This window comes from Centrocercus urophasianus, unplaced genomic scaffold (assembly GCF_019232065.1).
Source record: "Centrocercus urophasianus isolate 14NV4802_14NV808 unplaced genomic scaffold, USGS_Curo_1.0 seq_21, whole genome shotgun sequence".
NCBI classification, from domain to species: domain Eukaryota; kingdom Metazoa; phylum Chordata; class Aves; order Galliformes; family Phasianidae; genus Centrocercus; species Centrocercus urophasianus.
The window spans coordinates 8,191,791-8,208,438 of record NW_024884767.1 but is presented as its reverse complement, the minus strand read 5'-3'; the positions used below and the strand labels follow the sequence as shown (position 1 = coordinate 8,208,438).

The following is a 16,648-nucleotide window of genomic DNA, read 5'->3' as shown; positions in this document are numbered from 1 at the left end:
TCCTACCCATTCCGGCTCATGCAGGTCTGACACAGAGAGGTTTACAGAGGGGGGTCTCAGAAAGATGCTACATTTTGAGTAGAAAGAGACATTTTTAAGTCATTGCAGACATAAGTGAGTGTAGGACACCACCATCACCTGAGCAGCCAATAGATGTTGCTGACTTCTATGATTCAACTGGAATAGCCCATAGACAATGCAGTTGTCTATTTTCCCAGAATAGTTTTGACTTTTTCAGACTGCTTTTTCTATATTTCCAGCTTCAGCAGTCTATAGCTGATGCCAATTTCCACATGTTCAGACTGAGTTCCACCATTCTAGACAGTAAGTTTGTCATTGCACTTCTGTGGTTTTGCACTTAGCAAGGCTATCTCAGCCATGCCAAGTTCACAGGAGCGCAGCTGCACTTCAAGGTCCCAGCTGTGCTTCTTACAGATGCTCCTTGCCCTCAAGCCAGCAGATATCTGGTGTTTTTGTGTTCCCCATCACACTATCACACTCAGCTTAATTTATGGATGCTCCCATTAGCTATAATGGCCCGGAGTGGATCAACTGAAGGGAAGAAACCCTTCCATTATGGACGGAGGTTCTCCCTGCCTGTCCCTACGTCTCTCACTCCCAGTGTCCAGTATTTGCTAAGTGTTTGAGAGGAACACTGACTTTCTTGCATCACAGACAAGGTCATGCAATCCTTTTTTTTTTTTTTTTTTTTTTTTTTTCTAAAATGGTTATATTTAACTGCATCATCTTTTTGCCAGAACATTGGAACAGCTGTTCCTTCTGATCAGCAAGCCTTCACTAACAAATGTCTCTACATCTTGTTGCACTGTCAAGAACTACACGTATACTTTGCTTCCCACTTAAGATACTGGCCAGTTAGACAAGACTGACACCTGGCATGGTTCCCCCTCAGCAGCCCAGGAGAGGTTTTCAACTTTTCAATCAGCTCTCAGCACCAGTGGGAGACAAGGAAAGGAGTCTTGTTTATAGGGATCTCATGGCAGGAGCTAATGTGGACAGGTCATAGTTGCTTTTAAAGCAGAGGCTGGAAATTAATACCCCTGTGAGACTGGAAGTAGGGCATGTGTGGGGGTGTTTCTTGGATAGGAGCTGAAGGACAGAGATAGAAAGGTCCTAGGAAAGCAGGGAGTACAGCTCTGTTTTCAGCCATTTCACATGGATCTGGAAGATGTGCTCATTGTTGTTCCCAAGCTGGCAAGGTTCTGACTCCATCTAAAGCTGAGAAACACTGTTCTCCTTTCAGTAAGGCAGGAGAGGAACAGTTCCACCTCCACTCAGCTTTCCAAAGGAAGAAATGCTACTAAATTAGTGGTTAAAGGCTAATAGCTTTTAAACTTCAGTCACATAAGTATAGCCAGCCCTGTTTTACAGATAAAACTACAATCAGATGGCAATTTTTCTTAGTTTCAGGGAGCACTTGACCATTTGTGAAATTGTGAAAGACAACTGTTAAAAACAAGCTATTAAGTCAATACTAATTCCTCATGTTACAGAACAGCTTGACAAATCAAAGTCAAATTTGTCTGTAACTGTCAAAAGCAAAAGCAGTACCATTTTCCACTGTGGTTAAAAAGACTGAAAAAATATCACAGCAATACTCTATTTAAGCTAGTTAAAACAAAGGTACAGGCAACCAGTGCAATGCTAGCCTTCTCCATGGACTCCTGTGTGTTTTAAAATCTATGAATTTCCTGATCACAACATTCCCGGAGTGTAACTAGTGTGGAGACTATCTCTGTTGAAAGAGGAATACACAAATTGTTTCATCAGCAGCTGTGATGGTCAGCTTCTGACCAGTGCAATCTTTGACACTGTGTAAATACTTCTGTTGTTGCTCTGTGCAATTTAGTCAAAAATACCAACTGAAGCGTGGTTAAGTACTTTATTGGTAGAGTAACATGCAGAGACCATCAACCACTACACCATTCAGAGCCTAGCCATGTATCTAAAATTAAGATCCAATCCTTTATTTCAAAATGGAATCTTCAGATGCTAGAAGGGAAGAAAAACAAACATAGTTAAGATTACTCGTAACTTCCATTGCTACTAAACTACTAAAACATGCAGAACACTTGTGGGATCAAAGATTAGCTTTAAATATGCCATTTCTTTCTAGCTGGTTTTTGTAATTTCTGCTTCTGCTAACTCAACTGAAGTGTATTTCATTGCTGTAGGGTAAAAGCAAGTTCTTTTGCCTTGCTCACTGGTTAAGTAACAACCTTCTGAAATGACAATTCAGATAAGCCCTGAAAGTCATCAGCACAGATGCTTCCATTTATCCATCTTGGAAGAACAATCTTCAACTGCTGCACTGCACTGATTCAAGTTCTAAGAACTGCTTTTCTTACCGAGAACTGTATCATGCCACTGCTGGGAAAGCTAACAGCCAGCCTATATAATATTTAAATAAACATCCTAAAGAAATAATCACAGAACTCCACTTCTAAATGAACTACCAGTCCTTACAGGACAGCTTCTGTCCCCAAAAAAGCAAAATTCTTCAGCTAAGTAAATACCCCAAAGATACAAGTACAAAGTTCAATGAAAGCTACACATTCAAGATGCTAAATAGCTTTATCTAAGAAAGCCATTCAACAGCTTGAATATTTGATTGTATGTATGTGTAGTTCACTCAAGTTTGTTTTTTCACAGGGTTTTGTTCAACATTAATCTTTTTTCAAGACAACACAAATGTCAGTATTTCCCAGAGAAACACTGTGAAGCTACACCAAAACTAGTGAGAGTTACCAGTCAGTTCTGTTCAAGTTTTTCCTTTCTGTAAGTCCATTTAACTCACAGCTATTCTGTATATATTAGAAAGGCATAGAGGATTAAAGAAATAATCCTAAGGAAAAAAGAAAGCATGCTGCTGCAGTAATGCTGTACGGTGGGAATGAGAAAAGCAGCAGTCCTGATGTGAAGGACACCAGAACTGAAGTCAACCTCTACACCTACGCTAGTGATGGCACAGCCAAGTGAGCTGCAGACAGAAGCAGTGGCCCAGGACCTCTGGCTTTAGTCATCAGCCGCCTCAGGGTGAACTGTACCCTAATGAGGGCGAACAATCCCACCCAAGAGCCCACCTTCTGCCAGTTCCTTTGCGATCCGTTCGAGCTCCTCGCGCTTCTTCTTCTCCTCCGCCTCTATCCTTCTCTCCTCCTCAGCAATAGGCTTTAGGTAGTCTGCCGTTAACACACACGGTTAAAAACACAGCTGCTGAGGCTCGGGGCAGCAGTGAGGCTCAAACTCGCTCGCAAAGAAAACCCAAGCCAAGAGGGAAGGGGCGGCAGGGCCGCACACGGGACGCCTTCCCCCGGGGGGGGGAGGGAAATGGCGGCCGCCTCAAGGTGCCCTTGGGGAGGGAGGGGAGGAGTGGGCCGCGGGGCCAAGGGCCGCCGCACTCACCGTATCGCTTCTTGCCGTAGATCATCCCCACGAGCAGCGCTGAGTACCGGGTGAACTGCGGGGAGCAAAAGACAAGGGCGCACCCCGCGCTCAGCCGCCGCCGCCGCCGCTGCCACCATGCCCGGCCCGGCCCGGCCCGGCCCGCAGAATTGCGGAGCGGAGCGGGATGGCGGCAGGGGCTGCCGCGGCCTCACCTTGATGAGGGGCGAGACCTGCACCGGTGGAATCATCCTGGCGGCGGAACTGGCAGCAGAAAGCGGGGCTGCGGCGGAAGGGAGCGGAAGGAAAGCCGGTCCTGCGCGCCGCTTTACCCGCCTTCCTGCCCGTCCCTATTATGTGACGCAGTAAATAAAGCGTGCCTGCTCGCCAGCGCCGCGTTGAACTTAATGAATCTGTTCCCGAATTTTGGATAAGTCAGCTTTTCAGAAACGAATAACTACAAGAACGCACAGATGATATAATAGAAGGGGCAAAGCGTCCTCCAGTTGTATGGGTTACAAGATTGTACCCCTTCTGCACTTCCTTGCATCTACAGCACTGTGTCCGGAGCCGGAGCCCTCAGCACAAGGATATGGAGCTGCTGGAACGGATCCAGAGGAGGCCCCGAAGATGCTCAGAGGGCCGGAGCATCGCTCCTCTGAAGAAAGGTTGAGGGAGCCAGCCTTGTTCAGCCTGAAGAAGAGAAGGCTCCGGGGAGACCTCACTCTGACCTTCCAGTACTTGTCAGAAACTTAAGGAGGGAAACTGGCACTCTGCATGGCCCGATAGTTATATGATAAGGAGGAATGGTTTTGAACGAAAAGAGAGGAGACTTAGGTTGGACTCAGGCAGAAAATAGATTTGATTCAAATGTCATCTGCAGAGCAGAAGTAAAGGGGTGGAAGTTTTGCTATTTTCTTCAACGGTTGAAATTTATTACCGGTACAGATATTCACTGCCTATGTGCCAACTGAACCATAGAAACAAAACTGTATAGAACCAAAGTGCTTTTATTAGTTATAAGAAAAAAAAACAGCAATACATTACACAACACAGAATCCTACTGCAAGTCATTTAGCCTCAACCAGGTATAAAACTCTTGCGTATCTGAAGGTTTATCTTACAGTAAGCATACAATACACTGATGCTTCAAACCAAAAGCAAAAAATGCTTTTAGAGTAATGTCAACTGAAAGTAGGTATTTAAATTTGTTTTCACTAATAATTATTCCAAGCATTATTTACTGCAGGACTGTGTTGCTTTTTTTCTATTGTTTTTGTTATTCCTTTTCAAGAGGAACACCAAAATCCCCCAACTGCTTTTAAACGTGGCATTAAGGTTATCAGGCACTAAGTTCAAAGTACGAACTAATGCCTATACCAAAAAGAAATGTAAAGCCTTCCAGAGGATAGCCAGAGCCTGGATAAATTTAGCTGCTCCTTCTTAAACAGCTATCCACAGAAAAAGTTTGAGCATCAGTACATAAACTTTAAAAATACCAATGTCCAGTAGACTAGAACTTCTACCAGTTAGTTCCTTAGGAGTTTCACTATTGCTTATCTAGCCTCTTGTGAAAGACCAACTCAATTCTCTTTTCCACTGGAGAATTGTTACACATGTCAAGAAAGTCACGTTCTATCAGAATATAGCATCATGCTTTCACATGAACAAAAAGAGGTTCCTTTCTATGGCATGAGAGCAGATGCTGAAAGCCTGAGAAATCCAAACCTTTCATTTCAGATGTAGATTTGCTTGAGAACTGAAGACAAATTTACTTAGTCTCACAGCTCTTCAAATTTCTTCCCTAGGAGACATCAAAGCTAGTTCAAACCCTGCATGTGCAGCCACGAATCCTCTTATTTTAAATACATCATTTTTAAAAAGAATGTAACTGAACTTTTGTTTAGGTAGCCTGGGGGCCTGCATACACAATTCAATTCTCAACTCTCAAGAGAAGTTCAAAACTGTTCAAAAGGAGCTTTTCAAAATGATCACTGGCTATTGAGAAGCGCTGCCGTTGACTTAGAATAAAGGGGTGAGAGCAGAGACCAGCAATCTGTATACACAAATGTCCTGTTATGATACACCATCCAGAAAACCAGAAGTGTCCATCACATCTGCCAAGCCTTTCTTCCTATTTTATAGCAGCATAATCAGCTTCTATACCTGTGTTTTGTTTCCATACTGACTACTGCACATCAGAGAAAGGCATTTTACTGGGTATCTGTGTACACCATCACTATCACTGCAGTTACACTTCAAGCAGCATTTTTTTTCCCAAAAGGTAATTTTCAAGATAGGGGAACATGCTTTCTGTTTTCCCCACTTACTCTTTCCTCACTCACCCCCTTATTACTGGTTTTACAGAAAGGCTTTTAGGCATGACCAGCTAAAATTAAAATACACTCCAGTTATGGTCAACACAAGCTTTAATTTAGATCAATATACAGATCACACATCAAGACAACATGAGTTAGAAGAACTGAAATTAATGATTTAACTTCACATGCACTGCATGGAAATTTATGAGTGTGTTTCAGTAGGAGACAAACATGCCTCCTCTTCTTCTAACAATACAACCTTCCGTCTGGAAAGAGACATCACAGACTTTATGACAGTTAAAGAAATCCTGACAAAAATGCGCAAGGCAAGAAAAGCAAATGGGATTACAATCTGCATAAGATGGAAAATTTCTGTGCTAAATTCACTTAACAAGCATGTTAGAAAGAAGGCCCCAAGGCTCACACAAGGGTAGAGAGCCAGCTTGGCAAACATGAAGGCATGCTCCTTGCCACCATATCTAGCAAAAGGATGCAATGTTTCCCTTTCATGGAGGAGAGCTGTAGTCCATATTGCAAACTGAAATATGCTGGCAAAGAAAGTAATTACACAGCTGACCTGAATAGCTTCTATCTCATTGTGTGACTTCTCTGCAAATTCACTGGTCAGCTGGTAAGCCAGCGGAAGACCACCAATGAAAGCCAACGAAAGTATATTAAGCAGTCCCATTAATCGTGTAGCTTTTGTTACATACAGGAAAAGCGAGTGATGGACAAACCACAAGAGACCAATTGTCACAAAAGAACCAAAGTAGGCAAGATAGTTTGGTCCGTATTCACTTAAAGCTTCAAGAAGGCTTCCATGAAACTTCTCCCCAACTTCTCTTGGATCAGGAACGTTGTCTTCACTATGGAAAGAAAACTTAGTTTACTTTCATAAAACACACCTGGACCAAAAATGTTCTATGTTGTTTTACTTTGAGAAGATAGAGAAGAATACATATCTGTCTGTAGTTCTCCAATTTTTAACTCAGCATGGGCATTTCAAATAAAAGATCTGCAAATAAATTAGATATGAAAGGAAATTTGAAAAGTAAGCTGGCATTCCTTCAGATTAATATAATAAAGTTGCCACAGGAACACAGCTTTTCCTGACAAAAGTCTTTTTATCTGAAAACACAATGAAATATAAAGGAAGCTTTGTTCTTCAGGAGTCCCCAACATACATTACATAGACTGATGATCATTAGTGCTGACATGTAGGAGGTGCTCTTTCTGGAAAATTACACTTACGGTCACTACTGCAGATTTTAAAAGTGAGTGTCAATATTTAGCCGGCTTTATTTCTTCAAACATTACATGCATATACAAATTGATATTACAGTTCACAATACAGGTTGTGAGAGTCAGCACAGAGCCTTACCAGATATCCAAAATGAGCAAGGTTGCTACAATAGCATAGACTCCATCACTGAATGCTTCTACCCGTTCCTTACTCAGAGGCTCACTGAGGTAAAAACTAAAGGTTTCTAAGCTATAGCTTGCCTCCTCTTCATCTCTGGGACCTGGAAAAAACATCTGGGTGTTTTTATACTAAAGACAGACAAAAATCAGAAGTTACAAAATGAGATAGTTAAAGGAAAAAATACATATATATGAATCAACATAAGAACAACAAAGCTGCCATGATTTCCCCACCTACTGTCTTTCACCACACCTGACAAAATCTTTATATAGAAAGGAGGGGGCTGCTCACGCACCCAAGTCAGTCGTTCCACTTTTTTTCATAGAACCATATTTTTCCTGCAGTTGTGACTCTCCCTGAACAGGACAAGTGCTTCATGAACAGAAAAGTCAATTTTTCCTCTGAAGGAGAATAAGTCAAAAAGCCCTATTCAGATGCTGTGCTATATACCCCAGAATAACCTAACAGCAGTAGGTTCTCAAAGACATTGTGGATGATCTTGGAAGCTTTTTCCAATCCTGGTGATTCTATGATTCCAGAATCTCAGATGTGCTGTTGGATGCCAGAGAACATGGGACCATAGAGTACTGCTGAAAAGAAAGTCATGCAGGCACAGAGCTTGCTTGCTGTATTTTTCTGTCCTCACACTCTCCTTTAAGGAAAGAAAAGGGATAGACAGCCTGCAGTCATCACTCTGTTTTTGTGTGTGTATAACATTCAGGACAAACCAAGAGAGGTTTCACTTTCAGAAACGATGCTGTAACATATATGCTATACAAATCCAGTAGGAAACAGAAGGTAAGCAGGCAGCTGAGGAGAAAATGGAAATACAGCTAAATAAAATTCCCACGTTCCCCAAATCATTATATTCCAAGACTGAGATTGGAAGTATTGAAATTACATCATTCCATGCTGTTTGGATAACAATTTGACAACCTAGTAACTGAACATTTGAATACACTCCCTGTAAATACTCACCTACAATCTTGGTTTTACACCATGTTATGAATCGACTGAGATGTGGAAAAACGATTACGAGCCCAAGAAGTAGGTAAGACTATGGAAAAAAAAATGAAGAGAATTTAAATTTAATAATCAAAACATAAATTTCTCCCCAAATTTAATATGAAACCATTATTCACAATCCTTAGTTATAATCTCATGGAGAAAAAGAAAATTGTGATTTTATGGTGTGAAAATAACTCATCTGATATCAACATGCACATCTTGAATGCTACCACTTTTTGATAGCAAATTTAATAAAATCAGCAAACCAAGCTAAAACAGGAAGTTAGAGAACTACCACATGTTCCTAGTGATACCTGGCATTTGTCACTTAAATTGCAATACCACGTTTCCCAATTAAATCTCTTAAATCTCTGGCAAAAGTGTTCGGATAACCATGTAATAATGAGGTCAGGGAATCTCTACTGCTTTACAAGTAGAAAAAATAATAAAACCAAGCCTGCAATTGCTTTTTGTCAAATCACTTTATATTTCCAGCAGGCTGCTCAGAAAGCTGCACTGAAAAAAGGGTGGTGGTGACAGAGAAGTGTAAGGGTTTCTTAAGTTAGGAAACAGAAACAGCTGTGAGAGACACTCCCAAGGGCAGAGTGCTTTGCAAATTTTGACCACTACTCTATAAAGATTTCATGAAAAAGCTCAAATCTCTTCCAGTTCCTTTATATCTTTGATGAAGGCTGTACCTATGTTAAGCATTTCTGTGAAATGTCTTTATTATAAAAATACCCACACCTCCCTGAAATTTAAATACATCTCAGCAAGTTCCCCCCACAAAGAGCATGATTTAAGTACCCGTCTCCTGAACTTGTTTTTGAAGTATGTAACCATTATGCTGACCCACCATGCCAACTGACTGCTGGGGGAGCTTGCATAAGCTGCATCAGTCTGCATGCTACTTCTGTCCGAAGACAGTCAAATGTTGTTCACAGATTCTGCACAAGTCCAAGTTCTCATTAATATTTTACTGTTGTTAATGTTTAAAAAAAAAAAAAAAATTGTATTTGTGAACAAGAGTGGAGAATAACAGTGAAGTCCCAGATGAGAGAAGTATTTTCAGTTACAGTCAGGCATTTTCACACTTGGATTGTTACTTCTGCAAAAAAAGACTAGTTACAGATCCAACTCTTGCCAAATTTGGGAACTATGACGGTGTATTTAAAAACTCATTTAAATCCATCTATTCCTAAAGAACAAGACAGAGGAAAGGAAACTCTGAGCATATTAAAAGCTAGATTCCAGTTCCAAGCAGAGATTTTGAGAAAAATAAGAGCTATGAATATGTAAGAGTAACTCCAGCATTTAATAAAGATGGTAGAGAAAAAGGCTATGTAAAAGCAAGACAGCCAAAAGCATTTGTTCTGAGATGCGATTAGGCTGGTTGGTCTGCTTACTCTATTTGCTCCTAAATCTTGCAAATACAACAATTATGTTCACCTCTTTTCAGTTTGTGCAATATGAAGCTCACTTCCTTTCACTGTAGCCTTTCACATCGTATAACTTACTTATGATAAGAAAGATTCTAACTTACATTTTAAAAAATCTGCTTCTGAGAAGTAATTAAGGAAACCATTATGAACACCTAGACTGAGTTAAGCAAACACTGTAGCAAAAAACTCCTCCAAAACCTATACAAACTCAGTCTAGGGATTGGTCTCCGTGAACTGAATGTGCTCAACACAGAATACAGACCATAATCACATCACCACAGAATTGGCAACTGAGAAAATCTGCATATTTAACACACAGATAATTATTTTAACATACAGTTTTAACAATAACCGTAAGCACAGCTAATATAAGCTGCTTCATCAATGTACTCGGATGAGTGGAAGAACTTACCAAGGGAATAAAGAAAAAAGAAAAGATGGCTGCTAAAAAGCATAAAACTGGTCCTCTTAGGATAATCTTTAGGATGTGACGTTTATAGAAGTTCTGATTTTCAGACACCTGTATCTGCTGATTCAATAAGTGTGGGTGATAGAATCCATACACTACTATCACAGCCTGCAAGAAAAATGTCATAATTGCGAGTTACTGAAAATAATTGATACAAGCATACACAGCATTTCAATTTTAAAACTGTAAATCAACAAATTCCAGAATACATTCAACAATATTCTTCACAATAAGACACAGAAGGCAACTAGTGACTACCCCAGGAGAAACCAGAGCCATTGTCAAGTACTTAAAACAGAGGCAGAAAGCCTATGGCCCCTCAGCCATTGCTGCCAAGTTGGCCAATTTTAAAACTTTTGAAGAGTGAGGAAAGAATTCCAAACTTTAGATCAAAAGATCTGTTGCATAAGGGAGCTGCACAGGACAGTAGTAATGCAATCACTCATGTCATCGACAGGTAACTATCCACAATAACTACTGCTGTACAAACAAAAAAAGGTACTTGTCCGTTTATATCTGTAGCTAACAAACTGGACTTTAGTTCCATTCAATAAAATATAGCCTCTAAAAGAGAAAATGTAATCAGATGACTTACCTGTATAAGGCCAATGACAACAGCACAGACACTGAACAGGAAAATTCCAAAAGGCACCCCTGGAAACGAGGCCATTAAGGAAAACTAGAAGATAAAGCAACCAGATCAAACATGCTGCTAGGTAGCAATTAGGAATGAAATATTCTTCATTTGATACTGAAACTTAAAAACATAAATAACGCTTTGCTTTCCAGTGCAGCTCCACTACATGCAGTCTCTAGCCACAAACACATGCAAGCATCCCAGCTGAAGGTGTCTGAAGAGGTGGCTTTGCTCTCGGGTTGATTCTGTAAATCTTAACCTCACTGATGCTATGTCTTCCCAGTAACTACAAACTGCTTTGCAGCTGAGCAAGAAGTTTAACAACATTTCAGTAGGTATATGTCTGTAACTGAGCCGTCTTAATATTAGAACACTTTGTTGAATCTTTTTATTCCTCTAACTTCATGGCTGCATGCCTTATTTATTTCTGTAGCTCCGTTGCATGAAAACAAAAGAAGGAAAAAAAAAAAAAAAAAAAGGAAACCAACAAACAAACCATTAGGAATTGGTATTAGATAACAGTGCCAACCTTATAAAAACTATTTCAGCTAGAAAGCAAAGAACAAAGTATATACGCTTGCTGACAGAGGCCCTTCTATTGACCACAGCCTTATTCTTTGTAGAGTAATAATAACAGAGATTTATCCACAAAGAAACAGCCTGTCATTTAATCTGTTCTAAACATGCAATAGAAATGAACAATCATTTTAAACAACTGTTTTGTTTTGCTAATTGTGGTGTTCAGTTGCAATTATTCTCCCTAGGTTATCTGACCAAAAATTGCAGAGCAGTATGAAACACAGCTTTAGTTTCCTTACAAAATGCAAAATTCTCTCAACTTTGACATCTCTCAATACATCCACTTGTTTTAAAGAAAACATGACAAACTATGCCTTTTTATGATTACACTTTTTGCTTCAATATCCATCTTCTACTTGGTCTGCTGTAGTTGCAGATAATAACATTGTGAATTTTCAAAAATTAAGGATTAACAAATTAATTACAAAATTAACTATTACAATGGATTCTGGGTTTACACTATAGTAATACTATCCTGGTTTTCTGAATACTTTAGTGAAGTCATTCCAAATAGAAAAAAAAAACCCAGTAATTTAAATACATGTCGAATTTTGGAAAAGTACTTACTGTGTATGGCAAGAAAGTTATGATCATCATACAGGCCTTGAAAAAGAAAAAACATACTGAAAATCTAGGTAAACTACAAGCAAACAATCACATAATTCAAAACAGAGTATGCAACACAAAAGCTCAAATGCTGCATCATGAACAAAACATTTCTGAAGTTGCTGAGCTATTACTATAACATATGGCTAGTTTCAAACCCACCTTTCATGTCTCCTATCCCAAAGTGTTCAGGTTTACTTCAGAAAACACTACAGCTTTCTTACCAGTACTATTGATAAGAGATTTGTCTGTGGCTTGTAGCAGATCTCTTGCTAGATTTCTTTGCCCAAAGTACCATACAGAATCTTTAAGAGGTGCTTCTGGTTTTCCCTAGCCAAAGCTATTAACTTTTGATCACAAATATCTCAGACATAGTAAAGTCAAGTTAAAAAACAACAACAAAAGCTTACAGCAGACACTGCTTTAAAGGGTAAATTAGTGAAGAGTTACATGCTTTAAGTAGCTCTTCCTACCTAATTTCCTGCATTGTTCTCAAGGAACTTACATTCAGAATTTTTTTTTGATAAAAATTAAAGGAGCTGTGATTGCAATGTCAATAGAACAACATTTTACACCTTTTTACAAAGCTCTAGCTAAAACAAGAATATGTACCCCAGGGTAGCATTCCATTACATCTATCAGCAACCAAGGCATTGCAGCATGGCTCATATAGACACCCTCTCAGATAAGTGAGGAATTCATATGAGATTTAGGAAAGAGAAATCAAAACACTGCTTTAGAGACTGCTATCTCAGCAGTAAGACCATATAATACTGTTTTAAATACACTCCACAATGAATTTCAACAGAAAAATGGCTGAAATCACAACTGAAACTCGGATTCACAGCTCTGATTTTTGCTACAAATGACACAGCATTACATAGAGGACATACGTGAGCAATGCTGACCGCAAGGGTCAAAATCTTTCTGCCTAGGCGCCTCTTAGTTCCTCCAGTTGAAGTGCAGAGGTTCTTTTAGCTTACAGTAAAACACATGCAAAATACAAGCAAGTTAGCTTTCTATCACAAGTCTGCCTAGGAGGAATTCTATTTTTCTCCTGCCTTTGGCAGGAACTTTGGCAGAGTTAATTAGAAGCCTTCTGTTTCATAGACGCATACTAAGGAAAAAGTGGCATATATTTGATGGTTAATCACCAAGCATACCTGGTAATACTCACCAGATTTAGAAGAGCAAGGACATCATCTATAAGCTCTATCACCTGGAATAACCTGGCAAGACAAGATATCATGAACAGGACAGATCCAAAAATCTGCACTGCAACACAGCATACAATTTATATACGCAGTATAGAGAAATCTGACTTCCCCTGCTCTAGAACTTATGCAAGTAATTAAAATGCTACCAAAACTCAATCAAGCATGAAGTCACTTGCTAGAAAAATCTGAAAAGCTAGATCAATTGCTGAGCAATTCACTTCTGTTTAAAGGAGATGTAGCATAAGACATACCAACTTGGTTTTTTTTTGCATGTGTGTGTCTGTTCTATCCTTCCACTGCACCTGATATTTGAGTTCTAACCTTCCACCTCACTTGTACAAAGGTAGATGCAAAGTAAAATTAACTGTTATCTAAAGCCAATTCTGTTGTCAAAGAGCAATGAAGATGGCAGCACTGATCCATCTAGTCACATACCAAAATCCTAATAAGGCATAGGGCTACAAATGGGTGTCACACTTCAGCAAAATCAAAGATATTGGGATTCATGCACAAGTACCATATCAAGTCCACTTGATACTCAGATCCACAAACAAATATACAGTCATCAGGTTGACTTTTCACTTTTCAGGTGCTAAAGTATGTTGTGACAGAATCCAAGCAATAGGACTGCACTGGTCTGCAAGATGCAGATTTCAGAGACCATCCAAAGTCTCTGAACTCAGCCTCATATGCCATTGTGAAGAGCTATTTTTGTCATTTTCTCTGAATCTCACTTGTAGAACGGAGTTAAGTTCATGCTGTTAGGGCCTGATTATCTGCAGAACTTCAAGGCTTAAAACTACTTCTCCTGAAGATACAGCACAAGTTGTTGCACAAAGCAAATGAACTCTTCCAAACTGCCACACATCTTGTTAATGAAGCTCCTGATGTACATAAGCATTACTAAGAATCAATGGCACCCACCACCCTCCACAACAACAACAAAAAAAAACCAACAAATTTCTTAAAAACCATCCTTCAACATTTATTTATGCAGGCAAGAAGTACATTGTAACAAAAGCACTGATGTGACCAGTTTCAGGAATTGAATTACAGGCTGCATCTCTATGAGGATGGAATCAATCCACTTCCTTAAGGGAAGGAATGTAGCAACATTTATATATTTTAAGAATTCAAACAAACACTGCCCTGATTCCAGTAAGCTGCAGAGTTACTTGAGCAGAGAGTAAGATGCAGTTACCTTGATTTTTAGCTTGACTGAGAGGAGCCTAGCAACACTATAGTGAGAGTAACATTTATTCAGGTCATGAGTCCTTTAAAACTATACTATCCACTCACAGCTTTCTAGCTGACTTAAAGCACTTAATTATGCTTTTCATTTTCCTTAAGAATGTAGAGGTTTATCTCTTTACTCAAAAGGAATTATAGCAAACAAAGACCAATGGCAACATTCCATCTCACTTGTTAACACTGCAAGGCATACAGTAAGGATTAATATATATATGTTTGAAGAAAAAAATATGTTGCATTGGGTTATAATTGCTTTCCACTTAATTACCATATATGTTTGGGAATGATACTAGGGGGAAAAATGGCAAATCAGAACTGCCTACAAATAGCTGAGCTCTAAAGAAAGCAAAGAGGTAATTTTTAGTGATTTCACTAGAACACAATCCACATTGTTTTTAATGGATTTGAAAAAGGACCAGCTGACCTTACTCTTAAAAACTCTTAGAACACTATGGCATAGAAGAAAAAACTTGCTTGCTGCCCCACTTCCAGTGAATGTTTGTAAATTAATTCATCTCTGCATATTCATTTAGCTACTCAGATACAGTGCAGTGGCAGCACACACAGCACTGTAAAATGCTGCACCTATAACATCACATTTGATTTTGCAAGAAGCACCCCTTAGGACAGAGAAAGTCAAATTTTAAGCTGGCTATACTGAGTTCTTCTATTTCCATACTTCACAACCTCACAATTGTCAATTTTTCAGCATAATTTTAATTCCACTGAAACTATTAAGTGAAATAAAGAGCAATTCTAATTTTAAAGACATATAATGCTTGTTTTTTTCTCATATCACAGTTTCCATTGTAGAGAAATATATTTATTCATGGCTTTAGGAAGAATTTTTATACTAAGAAAATCCAGAAACATAACAGCAACATAAAAACGTTACTTCCCAACTTTTTAAACAAGAACTTTTCTTTAACTTTGCAATGGAGTTCAACATTTTTCTGTCATCCTACCTTACATGTGCTGCCCATGCCACTGTGACTATTAAGAAGGTCATCAAGTACACCGCAATTTTTGTTAGAAGAAGTTGCTGAACACTTTCACCTAGTTTCTGAAACAAAATAAGAAGTTACACCCAGATAGAAATGAAAGATTAAAAGAAGTTACTCGTAGACTCATGCAGCACATTTGCTATGACCATGGACCATAGTTGAGTCTCCTGAAGTAAATTAGACAAAATGTTCAGAGTTGAGTCTGGCTGTTTTTAAGAGCAGAAACACATACTGTGATTTGGAACTGTGAGTCTTTTCAAATGATTAACTTACACTGCCCAACACTCGAGCTTCTTTCGATTTATTTTCTGTAGTCCTTTTTTCTTCCACCTTTATTCTGATTAGTTATGATTAGCCTGATTTTAAAACTCACATTGATTTTATGCTGTACTAAGTGGCTTCTCTAACTGATGATGTATTGCAAACAAGATGCAATCATGTTTTCTGACAGATGCTTCAGTGAGGTAGGTCATTCATTTCCATACAAAATAACTGCATAAGATCTATGGCCTGCATATTCCATACGTCTTACTAAGGCTTTATATCATGGCTTTCGTAAACCACACAGGCCTTCAGCATCTAAGTTCTTCACTTCAGGCTATACAGCTCCTCTTTGAGGCTTAACACTAATGGTTTGGGAGTTCAGGTCATGCATGGAAGAAGGGTGTTGCATTAGGATGCAAAATTCATTTCCAAAGACTTGAGAGATGACCAAAAAACGGCAAAGAAGGTACCTGATCGGGATGTATTTTTGTGTGAGCCACAGGCAAAATCTGAAATAACAAAGTTGTATTAGTACAAGTCAGAACATTATAAAACCTAACGAACTTCAGGAGGGTGCAAATACTCAGGGCTCGTATAACGACTCATTAAGAGCAATGCTACCCCCGAACTTGTTCGCGGAACCTGCTCGCAAACGCCTGGAGCTGCTCCTACAGACGGCGGTGATCCCTCCAGGGAGAAGGGCGGGGGAGGGGAACGTAAACACAGCTCGGCAGCTGAGCACGGCGCTGGGTTCGGTCCTTAAGGCAGGGCAGCGGCTCCGGGGCAAGCGGGGTGCTGCACCCGTCCCTCCCCGCCCAGCCTCCGCCCGTCGGAGAGGGCCCGGGCCCCGCGCAGGCCCCCACGGCCGGCGCTCACCATCACCGTGGCGATGATGGACAGCAGCGCGTCGCTGTAGGCCAGCAGCCGGTGCGACGTCTGCGTGCTGCTCCCCAGCTCCAGCTCCAGCTCCATCTTCCTAGCCCCGCCGCCAGGGCCCGGCGTGGCGGCCCGCGGAACCGACA

General features: G+C 39.9%; 2 protein-coding genes across 2 annotated transcripts; both read right to left on the bottom strand.

The window, feature by feature from the left end:
• Positions 1-1,889: 1,889 nt before the first annotated feature.
• On the bottom strand, positions 1,890-3,762 carry ATP5ME (ATP synthase membrane subunit e). The gene is made up of 4 exons (XM_042823009.1): positions 3,621-3,762; positions 3,427-3,481; positions 3,105-3,203; positions 1,890-2,013 (listed from the first exon to the last, which is right to left on the bottom strand). The coding sequence occupies exons 1-4, from the start codon at positions 3,654-3,656 to the stop codon at positions 1,988-1,990; spliced, it is 216 nt and encodes a 71-aa protein (XP_042678943.1). The 5' UTR covers positions 3,657-3,762; the 3' UTR covers positions 1,890-1,987.
• A 2,054-nt stretch (positions 3,763-5,816) lies between these two features.
• Positions 5,817-16,648, bottom strand: TMEM175 (transmembrane protein 175). The gene is made up of 10 exons (XM_042823013.1): positions 16,503-16,648; positions 16,097-16,135; positions 15,324-15,421; positions 13,068-13,119; positions 11,852-11,887; positions 10,664-10,747; positions 10,012-10,176; positions 8,128-8,206; positions 7,108-7,249; positions 5,817-6,592 (listed from the first exon to the last, which is right to left on the bottom strand). Exons 1-10 carry the CDS (start codon positions 16,596-16,598, stop codon positions 5,929-5,931), a joined length of 1,455 nt encoding a protein of 484 aa, XP_042678947.1. The 5' UTR covers positions 16,599-16,648; the 3' UTR covers positions 5,817-5,928.